Source organism: Plasmopara halstedii (assembly GCF_900000015.1).
Source record: "Plasmopara halstedii genome assembly, contig: Scaffold_650, whole genome shotgun sequence".
NCBI classification, from domain to species: Eukaryota; Oomycota; class Peronosporomycetes; order Peronosporales; family Peronosporaceae; genus Plasmopara; species Plasmopara halstedii.
The window spans coordinates 850890-866822 of NW_020187567.1; the positions used below are offsets into that span (position 1 = coordinate 850890).

The window sequence follows — 15933 nt, forward strand, 5'->3', positions numbered from 1 at the left end:
CGCAGCTAGTAGAGTACATTTGCTCATTTGCATGTAAGCATTACTCCCTTTGTAGACATTGTAAAAGTAATATTCTGCCTTTTACTAGATGACCCTAAGTTATCGCCAGATATAAAGCAAGAAGTAAAGCAACGATCTAAGAAAACGGGAATCGTCGAGGTCGATCGTTTGCTCGATCTTCAGATGTCACTAATGCTATCATACCACGACTACAGGTCGATTTCGAAAGGTTCATGGTGTAAATCACGCTCTTTGCTTGCAATATTGAGTGCAATGTTGTCTTCATCACAATTTCTCATGGTAGAATAAGCCGCTTCTAGAATTGAAAAAGTGTTGTTGAGATACTCAGAATCGCTATTTAGTTTGCACAGGACACAAGTGAAAATGTGAACGGATACACACTTCTTGAGTACATTCACCAACTGCAGCTGTTATTGCGCGTCGCACGCTTTGTTCATGAACGATCCGCTCAACCAGGCGGAATTCAAAATGAAACGCTGTCAGAAAAATCGTATATCGGTCTAATAACTGAAATGATTGAAGCCTCAAGCCATGAATTAGGTATATCGAACGACAACGATTTTTTGAAGTACTATATTCTTATCTGTGTGCGCATGTTGCTATTGCCACATGGTGTGCACCATGTCCGTGCTGTCGGATTGTCGATCCATCAAGTGGTGAACTGTAGCCGCTTTGTCGAATTTTATCGTCTGATGGATAAAACGCTACGTGAGCGATATGATATTCAAAAGAACTTATTTCTTCCACAACGAATTCGAAACATACATCGGCAATATCTTCAATTAGACAGGGATAGCAATGGAATGCTCAGCATGATTGAATTAAAAGAGTATGGAAAGAAGCGAGCGTTTAATTCAACAGGCTATGAGCCTACTCATGATCTGACAGATGCCTTTGTGACGCAAGTTTTTGCTGAAGTCTTAGTATTCAACGATGAACTGGATTATCATGCCTATTTGGACTTCACACTAATAATGAGCGATCGAGAATCAGCCGCAGCACTTCGTGTGAGTTTAAAAATCTCATTGAAAGAAGAATATGTATTGACACTTTTGTGCTGGATTCTCATAAGTTCTTCTGGAGTGTGCTTGACTTTCAAAAGCAAGGGTATCTCGATGCATTCACTCTCGACTACTTTCTGCGAAGCTTGCTCGAAAAAATTTTCGCGCATGAAGGAAGGGAGGACGCTCCGACTGTCGATCGTTTGCGGGTTTGTACCTTATTTCCTGATTTCCCGAGTGAAAAAAACGCTTTACTTACGATATAAACATTATAACGTAGATGCAGATATTTGACGTGGTGGCCCCAATATGTCCTGGCAGAATTACCTGGCAGGACCTGCAGCGTTGCAAACTTGGACACGGAGTCGTTCGGTAACAGTGTCTTTCTTAGTCTGTTGAAGAAAAAGATTTTTTTACGAACTTGCTTGTGATCTCAGATTTATCACCGACTATGTTGGTTATCGAAAGTTCGAGGACTGTGGAGGTTGCTTTCCTTCTTAATACTTCGTGATATTAACTTTGTATCTAGCAACTGCACTTCTGTTCTGCAAGCAAAGTGCATGAATTAGTTGTTAAGGAATAATATCATTTTACTTCCAATGCTTAGGCTAGCAGATTCTCGCCGTTGTAGTGGAAAAGACACACGCTTCCGGTAAACATAGCAACACTAACTAGTAGCTGCTGATGTTTCGTAGCAAAGCTAGTTGCACGCTCATAAGAGCTTCGGTACCACGATTTGCGCTGTACAGGGACATTGACGGCGCCAAAACGGCTGGTCAGAAGACTAGACTTGGGCTTCGAAAGGCCGGAAGCGCTCATCTGACGTTGGCTTGCATTCAAACGGTCGTATTTAATACGCAAGCTGGACGCTTCACGTTCCAAAACTTGCAGCTGAGCCTCGGCCTCCTGCTTCTTTTTCGACAAGGCGACTACTGATGTGCTTAATTTTTCAGCCTCAGATAGTGCAAAGCTCACCTTAACCTGGAACCGACTTTTCACCGACTTCGATTTTTCCTGCCCAACTTCTTTGACATCCTCTTCAACCCTTTCAGCACTTTCAACCTCGCCATTTGTCTTTTTATCCTGCTCAACCGTCTCAATCCCCTCCATTTTCTCAGATGCTTCATTTTTCTCAGCATCTTGAGGCTTTTTCTCCTCGTTAGATCCTTCAGGGTTCTCATGCGACTCAGTATTTTCTGAAATGTCCACCTTGTCGACATCGTCACTCTTCTCCGTGGCTGCGTCTCTTTCAATAACTTCATTTATAACTTCCTCTACCAACTCTGTAATGGTAGTAGGCTCATCCTCTGTTTCCTCATCACCAACAGTGTACCATTTATTCAGCACATGATCCTGAAACAGAGATGAGACTGGAATCTCAATTTCTTTAAGGACATCAGGCTCTTGATCATCTTCCGTCGAAGCCGCAGCGACCGTAATAATCACAATCGCCTCTCGCGACTGCACAGGATCAAAGACAAACGAAGCAGGAAATGTCAACGCAGTCACCTCGTCTTCATCTGACTTAAGAGGGGCATTCCAAGCTATCGTTCGCACCACCGGCTCTTTCTCCTTCTTAACGCGCTTCTTAACAATGGTACGCGTGATTTTTGTGGTCGTCTTGAGTTTACGCGGCGTGTGTTCGCCATCTTCATCCGAAACTTGGCCATCTTCTACCACATGTCCATGCTCGTCCGTGACTACAATATCTTTCTTCTCGTCGACCTCCTCCACGGTCTCGAACTCATCAGCCTCGTACTCAGGATCTAAAGCAACAGTTATCGTAGCATTTGGTACAGGCTCTTCACCCTCTACACCGATCAGGACGACCTCAAGACGGCCAATACTTTTGGCTGCGGCTTTTTGTTCGTCGGATAAGTCCTCCTGCCCCTCGGGGGCCTCAGACAGCGCCGAAATTTGCTGAAATACAGCGGCAATCTGCTCGTCTAGCAGTTTAACTTCATCCACTTTGGCCGTCACACTACGGCGACACTCAAGATATTGCTGCGAAGCACGTTGTGCCATCGCAGATACGGCGGCTGACGAGGATGTAGCAGCCATCACGAGGACAAGTGTATAGTTTAATGCGTGGCGGAGGAGAAGCGTAATGTACAACACATCATATGCAAATTTGTCTGTTTATATTGTATGTTTGGTACACAAAGCAAGTGGCAACTGTGAATATTTTGCTCCAGTTTTCTTGATTACAATTGTACAAAATTCACAATACACATGTGAACAATCCCAAGTTGCAGACTATCGATATTCTTAAGAAAAAGTAAAATAAATGAATTCTAAATAGAAATAATTACAAATACATGCTTGTCTCGATTCCGCTTCATATAGAGCCGCACGAACCCAACCTCCTAGCGTTCGTCTGAGAGTCAAACCTTTCGCCAAGCAAAAGGCACGGCAGCTCCGGTGCATTTGGTGGTACTTGTAGTCAATGCAACGACCGAGTCGTGGGTCAACTGTATCCTATTTGAGATCATGGCCGAATACTTCTCCCCAGGATAAATAAACTAGCTTGACAAGCTTAATTCTATCTTGGGTCCCATTGGGGTCGGGAAACTGGAAGCTTAAAAGGCGGAAGCGGTAATTACTCGCCTGGAGGCGCTCACCAGCTTTAGGTTTGCGCTGTAAGCCCCTTAACTAAGCGACAACAAGAGAACAGGTGTGTCCTACTGTGAATCTGCTGATGTTAAGCATACGGCACTTTCAGGGCTGGGACGGAGATAATTTCTCTCACTGGTTAATTAGAGCCGAAATATCCATTGACTTGGCCTTGCTCCAAACGGAGCCACAGCGCGTCGGGCGCACGAGAATGGGCACTAACTCACAATACCTTTCTAAAATAGGCAATTCCAACGTGAGACATCTTGAAGTGACAGATGTCAATAATGTTTGTTCACACTGCCTAATCAGGCCGATTGGGCGCGCTCGAAGTTCTTTTCTGCCCGTAAATGAGGCAAGAATAGACCAGGTGGTGTCAGACCCAGTCGCGGTAAAGATTGTCAATTTCATGGAGAGTCTCCAAATGGGACTGTCTCGCACCGAGAAATTCGACAATCACCGTACCTCTTTTGACAAAGCGAACGGCACCGCATTTAATGCGAAGAACAGCTTTCTTGCCGCGAGGGCATGATGAAGTCATAAGAATTTAAGCGTTTTGAGCGCGCAAGGGATGATGTACTTCAGCCATGCTGAGGAAGAAGAGAAGATGCTAAGCAGCTCCGTATCACCCACAGATGTTTCATCTGCCGTTGTAGAAAGTCACCCGCCCTCAACTGAGAGTTTACAAACAGTCGGGACTAAAAGTAAGCGGGGTCTGTTAGGAAAGACCTGGCTTTATCTTAGAAAACGCCTAAGGATGACTGGATCGTCCATACTGTCTCACAATGCCTTCGATCAATTAGAGCTATCCAAGTCAACCGTTGGGATCAAGCTCAGAGATTCGTCATTTGAGGAAAAGAGTATTGAGCGCGGCTCTTTTTTGCAACTCCATTTGTCGTTCTGATGCGATACAGAGCAACATGGATTGTTATAGGCAGAAAAACGCTCACATAGCCAGAATGTTTTGACTAATGAAGCTTAAGTGATTATCGCTGTTGGTTACTCGCTACGGGCAGCCTACTGAACAATGTAGACGCTCTGGGATATCGCCGTCGGGCAATTTCATACTGGTACACAAGGGCAGGATCGACACGTGCCCTTGTTGACGGGGGTCCTTCGATTCTCGGTCAAAATTACTAAGTTACTGTATGAAGTACAATGAAACAGACTGGTTCTTTTTTTTGGCCGTGATAGACAATCTATTTGACTACCCAACGAGGTTCACCAATAAATCGCTTTCGAGCGAACCGGAGATATTTCGGCTTCTAGACTTATAAAACCGACTTGATCGAATGGGGCGAGCAGAAGTGTTTAGTGTCAAGCAAGACTTGATTGATGCAACAGATCTTGCTGTCGGCACGGAGACTGATATTTTAAGCGCAACATTTTAATAGTATGCTCGTGCTCATTCGGTTTAACAGTATCATGAAGCATTCATGAGGTCTACTACGCTAATACAACTGGCCCACTGACAGATACATATTGACGAATGAATTAAGCGTCCTAACGAGACCATGATATTAATTTGAAAGCGTAAGCGCCATTCTAAAAAACAGCCAGATCATCCGATGACATAAATGCAAAAGTATATATTCTATATCAATACATACCTGCATTTGAAATGGCTCGAAACATCTTAGTAGTGAACTATTTTAACTGAGATGACTCAATTAAACGTTTGATGAATTTTTAGTGGGGAGCAACATTAAACTTTTGATGTTCTGAGCGCTGACTTGAATACGTGTACTTATTTTGCCGGCATATCACGTCAGCAATCAAATCGCAAACAAAAGTGATACTCGGACAGTTCTTAATGAATAAGATGATCTCATGTTTGTGGTTTGCGGCTAACCATGATTTGTGTGAATGCATACTGCGGCTCGCCACCTTCCGGAACTTCCTTTTGCATTGATCGAATGAAAATCTATCGTACCGTTGTTTGCCCAAGACTTTTTAATCAAACGACCGAATTGAAATCATTGTCATATATAGCGATGACGCATATATATACATGTGCAAAGCGGCTCAACTCACCGCTTTGCACATGTGGACTCGAAAGGTGTACTGTTTAGAATTCTTAATCATTGGGGTATACACAACCGCAAAGTAGCTTAGTCATTGATTCATGGCGAAAGTCGCTGTACGTTCATTGCATAAAACGTACTCAGACTTGATACCAACGTTTTCTTATCGACCGGCGACAGTATTTCTTCAATTAGAATTCCGGTTGGAGCCAGTGATCAGCGCAATTCGAGTAATATTTTTCAAAAATCGTTTCAATTGAGGGACTAGTGCTAAACAAATGCAGCACATATTCGAATATGCTGTGGAGCAAAATATAATATTGAATGCAATTAACCTACCTACACATGCAGTAACTGCGGTCTATAATTTCGGCCACGCTACGTTAGGTAGCTGATGATCATAGCAAAAAAGGTTGGTTTACTTTCCAAATATCCTAAAGAAAGTGCGACCATATCTAGAGTTTATTGTGGTTTTGGTGGAACCATATCACGATCCCGTTACTACCATATGTTAAGGCCACCATCATCAATAGCTGAGCTACCCTCTGCTTCAAAACAGTAACGCGGTTCTGTGCCGCTGGTCGGACCTCAAGCCAGGCTATGCGGTGACGAAGCTCATCGATAGAATCCAAGATCTGGCTTTGGCATTGCTTAATAATCAAGTGTGACCCAATTTCACGTGAAATGTTTAGTAGTTTGGCCGGTACACAAGGACTGTTACCGGTAAATGGCGAAGTGAACGGACACCCACATTCGGAAATTATGAGAATTTGCAGTTCCGCTTCGGCAAGATTGCCTTTTTTCGTAGCCGCTTTCTCTTTGTTACACCTTCGACCTTTATCTCTCTCGGAGTTCCACTAGTGTGTGGGTATCGACCGTGCTATGATTATGACTCGCGGTCGGTAGCTATTACAGATGTCTTGATCTACCAGCGGTGCTTTGAACAGCAGAAATTGAAGCAGATGGGCTGCTACCTGGGCAATTGCGTCATGCTTTGTACTTCACAAAGCGATGTATGAGTCGACGATCCAGATGGATGTCCGCTTCACTAAAGCTGGCTTGAAAAGCCTTACCGCGTGTGGTTTCCTCGCCCAGTGCACGAATTGAGTCTGATACTTATCAGCACTCTTGTCGGCTTCAAGTACCCACGATAAACGTCTCATGAAGGATAAAGATTTCTTTTCCCGCTGCTGTACAAAGCGTATACAGCACTCTTGGAAAGATTGTCTGTGGGTTTGGAAAGCGCTGGCGGAGCGACTTTATCGTGCTCAATTCTCTCTGGTTGCAAGCCGAAGATTTACACGCACATCGGCGTAGTCTGCACTTTTGCAGTGATCAACTTCTGATGGTTTGAAGCCATAATCGCATTGTAATTTTGCACGAGTCGGCATGCTCTTGCGCTTGCAGTAATCTCATCTAAGTTCTGCTTGGTGCTGACGGGCTGGACTTCGTCCTTAGCCCCACTTAGAAATTTCGCAACACATCCAGCCGGTGGATTTGGGTACGAAGTACTTGAATCGTGGTTGAGCGCAGTGAGCGCAGTGAGCGCCTCCTCCTTGAGGCCGTGTGTTTTCAGGTGAGATCGATGGTGTTTGGTCAGGACTCAGAAAGTATCTGCGAATATTCTTGTCGAGACCACGCCAGTATTCTCACTGAGATTTGCCTTTCGTGCGTCTGTCGCGATCACCGCACTCTTTCTGGGGCAAATTGAGTCATTTGTTTGATTTTCTTTTGTGCAATGCGCCATGTACGAAATTCGGAATCTTTGCTGTAAAATGCGGGTCTCTATATCCAACACAATGGCTAACGGCATCTTCTGGGCAACACACAGCCAACCCGTTGCGCGGGCGGAACCTACGAGCCCAATGTCTGTGCTCTAATAATTCGGATCGCTGAGTCAAAGATTCTTCTGTGCAAACGCATGGTAACCCGATAAACGAATCATCGGCACCATTTGACGTGCTGATACCAGCTTGACTACACTATGTAGCAAATCTAGGATCATATCTCGACAACATTGAGCGGGCATGCATCGAGTGCGAGACGTTTGTGGCTAAAAGCCAGAATTTGTGAAACCAACAGGCAAAAGATGTCAGATAAAGTTGGGAACATACAAATTAGCTTTGCACTTCGTCCGAGGGTCAACAGTGTATCGTTTACGTATACCATAATACATTGCGTGCAGTTACAGGTTAAGCGTCCTCTGTACATTTACATTTACTACCACGAATTCTCGAAGCCAAAGCCTTTTCTACGCGAGGTGCTGTGATACCTATATAAAAAAATTTAAACGTATTGCGCGAGGCTATCAGCCTGTGTGTCCTCTCCTATTGACCCCGATCTCGAATTTAGTAAAACTTCTCATCCTTTGTACTTCCAAGACAATGTCATATAGTGTAAGCAGGAACGTACAGGCTACAGTGCTAGTCGACAACTCTATGCTTGAAAATTAGAGTACCCAGACATGATATGTGCGAAGTATTCAATGTATGAAGTGGTCATGGGAGAAGACTAGACATATATTGTTAGTAGTGTCTAGGGCACGAACATCTCCAGCGCGGAATAGCTTTTCAAAAGTTAGAGCACCGTAACAGCACTAATTGGCAATGGCGCAAGCATATACTCACGTTTGAACAATAGATCCAAAAGTATTGGGCTCACGTTGACCGCCCGTATGCAGCTTCATCATCTTTCGTTATTGCTGGAATTAGTTGTGCTTTTCAAATTTGGACAAAAAATTCAAAATTTATAGATCTCGACCGGATATTATGTCATCAAACCAAGTCAATCATGGACGTTTTATCAGCTCAAGGCCGCTGACGCAGAAGCGCTAAATTCTTCGTAGCACGTTGCAAGCAAGCAATGATGTGTCATCCATTAAACGCACGCAAACGTACAATTGATACTTTCTCTACAAAATTAACATTTTGTTCTGGACTTCACACTAAGGTATTTAACAGCATGGGTGCTCAGTCTACTAGCAACATCCTTATCCAAGATAACGTATAAGTTACGTTAAAGAGATCTTCAAGTGTCTCGTTTTTAGACGTCTTGATACATGGGGCAGAGGTGTTTCAAAATATCATGCTACGCTGAAAAATATTTAATTTTTCATTCTCGTTTTTCCAACTTACAAACTTCACGAGACAATCAATAAGCTTAACATCACGCACAATAATATTAAATTATCGACCCGCCTTATGGATGCGGGCCTTCTTCCATACACTCAACATGCTCTTTCATGGCTAAAAAAGAAGTTCTCCATCATGATCCATCAAAACTGGGCTTTTACCTTCTCACATATATAATTAACGCGACCACATAAACGAGTCTTGTGTCGACACGGACGATGCTTGTAGCCAGCCGCTAAGTGTCTCCAACGCTTGGGCTTCCTCATCTTCTTGAATACTAGGGGTAAAGCCACCATCAATGAAATGTCCCGCGTTTGCGAGATTTGACTGTGGGTTCAGCGATCCCAGGTTTGTCTCGAGACTCACACGATCAGAAAACTGCGAGACACGCGTGGATGAAATTGAGCGAGTGCCATTCATGAACGAGTCATTCGTGCTGCAACTGCTTCTGACGTCCGACGACAGGGTAGAAACTGGTGCTGGTGGCACACCACTACGGCCATAGAATTGAAACGAGACACCAGGCTCTTCCTTGTTTAACTGACGAATAGTTGTCATCTTGACACTTTTCTTGCTCGGACCTCGCGACCGTCTTCGATTTTGTGACATAATCGACCTCTGCTGTGGACGGGGTGGCAGCGATACAGGTTGCATCTCTTCTGGGAACAAAACGTACTCTCCTGTAGCAATCTCTTTCAGAGGAGGCTGCATATTTGTGTCCCCATTATGTCTTGCCTTCGACATCATACGAGTCGATCGCTTGCGAATGAGGGTTTTAAAGGATACGTCATCTGTAGCCGAGACCGTAGAGCTGTTTAAATTATTATGACCACCAGTGCGAAGCTGCTTCATGGTCTTCTGATCCATACGGGGCGTCAGGAGCTCGCCGTTGCCGTCAGATGTAGTAGATGACAACGGGTTGGACACTGTCGACTGGAAATAGTAGTCCGTAGGGTTCACTTCGCCATCGACTGATGACCCAGCTCCACGCATGACGACTGTAGACCCGCAGGTACTGCTGGTCGTGCCAGTACCAGTCGTGCTACTAACAAACATGGTACTGGTAGTTGTCACCATAGTGTCGCTGATATGACTAAAATTACGTGCGCCGAACTTATTCTTGCGCTCTTCAAGAAAGAATATATGCTCGAGCGCGAGCGATGGGTGACGACAGAGGCATTTGGAGCCGCGTACGCCGCATGTACGACATCTACGTAGCCAGCTAAATCTTAAGAGACTGAACCATTTGATGATCCCCATGGACCGCGTTTCCTCGCTGCTGCAAGTCGAGAAAACGACAATGATAAAAAGGTCTCGGTGGACGGGTGGCCGATCCCGTTTTGCTATCCGCCAATAAAACTGTATACTTTCCTGCGTGGTAAGCCGCGCCTCTCTTTGCCGTCAACTTGTTCTTCTCAGATGGGGTCGCCTTTGAATAAAGAAAATCACGTATGGCCTGAGAGAAAGTCAGGGCAGTAACGAAATGGCCTTGTGGAATTATGCTCATATTCATTAGCTCGCGGTTCTAGGTCCGTATTTACAGAGTTCGAATAAGATTTATTAAGACTTACCCTAAAATGCAAATTTAACGTCTACATTTATCTAATGATTCGATAGCGAAGAGCTTAATACAATAATAAGAAGAAAAGTAATGTAATTAGAAGAGCGAAGACTTCTCATACGCGATGCAAATTCAGTTTAAATATCCTGCTGATCCGTTTATGATAAACTTATAAGTTGCTTTCGCTCACACATGTTACTCACTTTGCATCCTTGCAGGAAGCCTAACAATAACCCGTATCGGCAATTGCTCTAGCGTTCTTCAACAACATTCGGTTAAACAGTCTTCATGCATTGAAGACAGCCAACAATCATTACACGATTGGTAATGTTCGATTTAATCTCTGTATATGTACTCATAGATCGGTGAATAATGTGTGGGAATAATTTTCACTTGTATTGCCCTGTTATTGATCATTTTACAGTAATGATAAGAACACTCTTGCTGGCATATCAGCTCAAAGTAGAAGGTTCATGATCTCCGAGAATTTTCAAATTCTTACATTATACTGAGTCCAAGATTTTACAAGAACACTGACAGCCCTAACTACGGTATTATATATTGAGACATTATTTTTTGAAGCAACAAAAAATCCTGAGTTAAAGCTAAGCCTATTCCTTGACTTTAACGAAAATGCTTTTGAAATACTTTCCAAAATACTAATACGTGACTCTCAAGTAAACATATAAAACCACTCTTTTGCTATAGCCTTTACAGTACGTTTCTCACGTCTGTAAAAGCAGTCTTCAACTCGTAACCTTTTCCAGAGCATCTTCTTGAACATTGCTGTAACAAATACCATATTGCATTTGATTGTGGTATCACATTTCTTCGAGCTGCTTAAACTTTAGGTAAAGAAAGAGCACCACAACGACACTGGCAAGCAGCAGCGTGTTTAGCCGCAACATAATCCGGACAGAAGATTTTCATCGCGCAATGCTACCAATTGAGCAATGCATTGTACTTTCCGATGAATTCGCTGCCTTTCAGTCGTCAGTGAAGCGAACAATGGGGCGTTTACGATGTGGCGTATCCCTTGCAATCATACTCGATCTTGAAGCGGCAGAAATGAAGTATTGAAACTAACCTTCAGGCCTTTTATCAAGTCATAAGAGAATATCATTTGGCTTAAAATTCTAAGTTTTGAAACGAAATATGCGCAGCAGACGATTCAATGGCCGTTTGAAGTCTGGCAGCTTCATCTTTGGACCAGACTGCTATTACGAGTAATTTCCACCATAAGATGGATACCGGATGTCCACCTTGTGCTGTTCAGTCTAGTACGGGCGAAGCCTGTCGAACGTCAATCCTAGCAGTGTCGAACACACCCGACAAACGCGTCACGTACCCAAGTGACAATCGACAGTCAGTATTTGTTAATCGCGTTCCGGATTGACAGCAAAGGCCTTTCTGTCGCTAGTGGCTGCAGCACCAGATGAATATCTGAGGTAAAAATGGTCGAAGCGTGCCATAACTTGAAGAATTGTTGTTGAGGTGAACTCTTAGGCTTTGCTTGTTGGTTTATGTACAGCTGTCGACGGAATATCGCTGTGACATAGTTGCTCTGAGCGTCTGCTATATGGATGGAATCATTACAACGTGGTGGGCGGATGTAAAATAATGTCCAAGCGCTTATTGTTCTTTTGTTGCTTTGGTGCATGTACTATACAACTCATCATCCATGTTGAAAGAACATCGGTAAATAGCTCCTTTATCGCGTGAGAAGCCACGCATACCATGCGGTACATATAATGTTTGTATGTGCTTGATAAAAATCATGACCGCCCATAAACGTGATTCTATATTTTTCAGCTTTCAGGTGTCAACATTGTTGTCGCTAGAGCCCCTGCACAAAATTTATTCTACACTTTATTTTGAACTTTGTCTCATTTCGCAAGACTGAAACACAGCTACATCACACCTTTTGTTAGTCGCTTCTATATTTCTTTCAGATATGTCGACTGTCGTCATAAAACAGACCAGGCTAGAGCCGAGGTCTACACGTACTGTACAGCTTCTACATGATTGGTGCCGGTGAACGTGCTGTATCTGCATTGGCATCGGACGTGCGTATGGAACCAGCATGGGAAAACCACGAAGCATCTCTCACTCTGTAAAAGCAGTAATAAATAGTCCATCGTCCGAATATCACAAGTGTGCGGTGATGATGGATATCTGTGCATTTTATGCAGCGAACATGCTGCTTTTGACATAATCCTGCACAGTACGGATGCTATCGATAGTTTTCATGCGATTTGCAAAACTCTCTTCCCGTAATCTTACAGTGAAGCTTTGATGGAGCGACAAAAAGTTGAGAGTAGATAATTAAACATTTGCTCGGACTGTCGTCTGTATGTTGTAGTGACTTTCCATTTTCGTCGCAATAGTCATCCCTATGCGTCGTTTGGAAAATTCCAATGCTTGCTGACGCTTGTGATTCATTTCTTGATTACGGCTTTTCTTGAGAAAGCCGCTTGCAATTTGCTCGTCCAGTTTAACTGCGTTCAGACGCTCAGCACCTGCCATGGCCTCCATGTATGTACGTAGTATAATTTGATTAGTTTCGTCTCCTGTCTGGATTTCCACATTATCATATGATGTATGGATTGCTTCCCACTCGTCTCTTAATACATCTATCAGCTTTGCGATACTTGAAGGGAAGCAGAAACCTGTGACTTCCAGTCGAAACAGTTTTGCCGATCGTGAAGCCTGATCTTCTTCAGATACCAAACTGGTCGCCATGGCTTCAACTCGGCCAAACGAAAGTGCTCGCAAACTTTGAATGGAAGCATTTGCAAACGGAAACAATGCATACAATTCGGGCACGTCTTGACTTGACATGGCTGTGACAGAACACACGGAGAGCTTAGAAACTTGTTAGCATGTATACTAGCAAGACTATACGTACGAGCACGATTGATGAGAAATTCGTATAGTCCATGGACAGCATCGTGGCCGTAGAAAAGCAACAGCGAGTCGGCACCATGCAAATTCTTTAAAATAGTGGAGGTGCTGGTCACAGGTGCAATGTCATTGTAGCTACCTCGATCGTTGTTTCCATTCCGACTTGCATCGGACTCTTCTTCTAGCAAGTGAAATTCACCAACTTCGCATTCTGTCTGATTTTCTCTAATGTACGGCATCGTGTATGTCACGTTGAGATGGTGTAGCATCTTGCGGATTCTTGCACTGGACTGCGACATCACAGCACGAAATGTACCAACATTGACCTTTTCAGACGAAGTTTGAGTGCACTCTTTTGCTACATCATGCTGCCGACACAAATCGATGATTGAATTTTTGCCTCTTGTTACACCGCAGCCGGCAATTTCGTAAATGAAGTGTACTACAAATTCGTTTGAGCGGAGATAGAATGAGACGTCCGAGTTATCACTATTGATAGTACTGGAAGACTGGCGACGAAAATTCATGTAGACGTCGTGGAATGCTCTCTGCCAAGTGTGCCAGCGCGTTGTGAAAAACGTCTTTTCATCTTGTTGATGCTCACGTTTAAGGCTACTCAGTATTGATTCACTTGTGCTCACTGACGAGGCTCGATTTTGTAAAATCGAAGTCGGTACTTGGGTTGCAGGGTATGCGAAATAGTGCAATGCTTGTTGCCATCGCACCGCTGTGTTTTGAGAATTGACTTGTTGGCTGCTTTGTGCCCCGTTACACATCATCATGTTTCGCAATGCCTGTTCCTTCACTTTAGAGCTGACGTCGTCATCCCAAAATTGTCAGAGTAATCCAATCTATTGAAACGGATATCAGCGATATTTATCGTGACGTACGTCGTGCGTTGAAAAGGAAATGGCATTGCGGTTAGAATCGATAACTTCGTTTTGGGCACAGCATCTAATGGCAACTCTGCAACCTTATTTATGAGATGTGAGCATACGATCTGGTACTGATGAAAAGAGATTGCTTACCTTAAATTTATGCGGGACGTTTGAACCTGGAATTACCAGTCGTCTCTGTGCTTTTTTACTTAAAAGGGACGAGTTATAAAGCGAATGCAAACGTGTGGAGAATGAAACTGCTGACGCCTTTACTCGAGGTGACTTTTGCACCGTTGATGAATTGTTCACTGCTTTTAATGTTGAGCTTAATGTCGAAATCACTTGGTCAGAACTGTCATTCGATATTTTCTTAACTTCTTCGGAACTAATGAGACAACAAGTCATCAGAATTACATCGCTCGACTGTACAATCTGTTATTCGTCATCTACCTGGTGGATGTTGGTATTGGTGAAGAAGAAATGACAGCTTTTGGAATCACTCGTGCCTTTTTCTCAGTCATACCTAGCAACTTAGCGGCTCGACGGCGTTTCTACCAACCAATTCCGATTCTCAGTCGATTTCCCAGCAATACCGAGCATTTAATGTCGTCACATACCCGCAGTTCCATTGGTAAAAGTCTCTTTTCATTGCGCTTGCTATGTATTTCTCCCTCACCCATTTTGAATTCCATGGAGGGCTCCTACGCAGCTCCGCCTTCCGCAAGACTAACAATGTTTTGCGTCAGTATACCGATCGGTTTTTGTATTACAATTACTACTTCAAACCGGTATTGAAATTTATTTAGACTGTATGAAGCCGGAGAGCACGTTATGGACATCAAACGATGCATGTCATGCAACACGTAAATGAAACATAAATGGCATTACGAGGCATTGTTGACGTTTCAGAGAGTAGACTGACAAGGATTTGGCAATAAATGCGCATGGGGAAATTGAGAGGCGCAAATAGTAGTGATTGAGATCTCAATTGGCAATTTTCAATTTGTAGTAAAAAAAATCTTAAGTCGGGGTGTCGTGTTCACCAAAAATATCACTGAGATGAACCCGTTAGCAATCATTTGCAAATACTTTATACAGCCCACAATAGTCACAGCATAACCGTACAGCGTTAAATGGACCGAGAAATAGCATGTGCTCCACAAATGCCACAAGATTACACACGCCTGTTGATGATTAAGAGTGTCTTGTCGTCCCGATAACAGACACGTAAACATATCAAATTCAGTAAAGATACAATCTTCTCTAGACTTGGTCTTTAAGATGGCAGCAAGTGCTACCAGATGCAACGGGACCGTCGTGTGCCCAGCACATACAGAGCATCGACTCCCAGAGTCCCCGTCAGTTAATGCATAGAGGATGGGTAAGTCAGGCGCCACCCTCATGCTGAACCGAGAGCCTATTAATTGGATTGCTCCAAGTTGAAATGAGATAGATTTCGATGTTGATCTTATTCAGACTATAGCTATTGCAGTATCCATTCACTCTGACTATCCCGAAAGTAATGCGAACACCTTCGTGAGCATAATGAAGCCATGTCACGACCCCACTCATACAAGCTAATTTGATGCGAAACGGTTTTTTTTTTAAATAGATCAACTTTTCAGCAAACCCATGTAGCTGAGATACAGCAACCTGGTATTGAACTGCTTAAACGCCTCAAACGAATCGAAGTCCAAGTGATCGAATCCAAATAAATTTTTGGACGCACGCCAAGACTCTCAGAGAGAGTTAGCGTGCCGCCGCAGCGACAAATTATCACGCAGGTTAGCTACGAAAAGC

At 43.6% G+C, this 15933-nt stretch overlaps 5 protein-coding genes across 5 annotated transcripts in view; 1 reads left to right on the plus strand and 4 right to left on the minus strand.

Annotated features, from left to right (window-relative positions):
* PHALS_12812 (hypothetical protein F443_03822) overlaps positions 1 to 1523 on the plus strand; it is a gene marked incomplete at both ends in the record, with an annotated part of 7267 nt that extends 5744 nt beyond the window's left edge. The window contains 7 exons of the mRNA XM_024728438.1: positions 6 to 33; positions 89 to 300; positions 363 to 561; positions 676 to 1028; positions 1094 to 1231; positions 1303 to 1394; positions 1460 to 1523. Of these exons, the coding sequence (XP_024578915.1) occupies positions 6 to 33; positions 89 to 300; positions 363 to 561; positions 676 to 1028; positions 1094 to 1231; positions 1303 to 1394; positions 1460 to 1523 (1086 nt within the window). The remainder of the gene's footprint in view (positions 1 to 5; positions 34 to 88; positions 301 to 362; positions 562 to 675; positions 1029 to 1093; positions 1232 to 1302; positions 1395 to 1459) is intronic.
* A 102-nt stretch (positions 1524 to 1625) lies between these two features.
* On the minus strand, positions 1626 to 3083 carry PHALS_12813 (uncharacterized protein; the record flags this gene model as incomplete). Its single annotated transcript, XM_024728439.1, has 1 exon — positions 1626 to 3083. The coding sequence occupies one exon, from the start codon at positions 3081 to 3083 to the stop codon at positions 1626 to 1628; it is 1458 nt and encodes a 485-aa protein (XP_024578916.1).
* Positions 3084 to 8967: 5884 nt separating this feature from the next.
* On the minus strand, positions 8968 to 9867 carry PHALS_12814 (uncharacterized protein; the record flags this gene model as incomplete). Its single annotated transcript, XM_024728440.1, has 1 exon — positions 8968 to 9867. The coding sequence occupies one exon, from the start codon at positions 9865 to 9867 to the stop codon at positions 8968 to 8970; it is 900 nt and encodes a 299-aa protein (XP_024578917.1).
* On the minus strand, positions 9866 to 10374 carry PHALS_14637 (uncharacterized protein). Its single transcript, XM_024728441.2, has one exon. The coding sequence runs from the start codon at positions 10301 to 10303 to the stop codon at positions 10013 to 10015; it is 291 nt and encodes a 96-aa protein (XP_024578918.1). The 5' UTR covers positions 10304 to 10374; the 3' UTR covers positions 9866 to 10012.
* A 2302-nt stretch (positions 10375 to 12676) lies between these two features.
* PHALS_12815 (DOWNSTREAM NEIGHBOR OF SON) lies at positions 12677 to 14813 on the minus strand (the record flags this gene model as incomplete). Its single annotated transcript, XM_024728442.1, has 6 exons — positions 12677 to 13194; positions 13260 to 14068; positions 14146 to 14228; positions 14284 to 14518; positions 14584 to 14684; positions 14751 to 14813. 6 exons carry the CDS (start codon positions 14811 to 14813, stop codon positions 12677 to 12679), a joined length of 1809 nt encoding a protein of 602 aa, XP_024578919.1.
* Between the last annotated feature and the right edge of the window lie 1120 nt (positions 14814 to 15933).

Excerpts from the sequence above, each read along its gene's own strand:
- PHALS_14637 (XM_024728441.2), bottom strand. The coding sequence starts at position 10,303 with ATGAATATGAGCATAATTCCACAAGGCCATTTCGTTACTGCCCTGACT.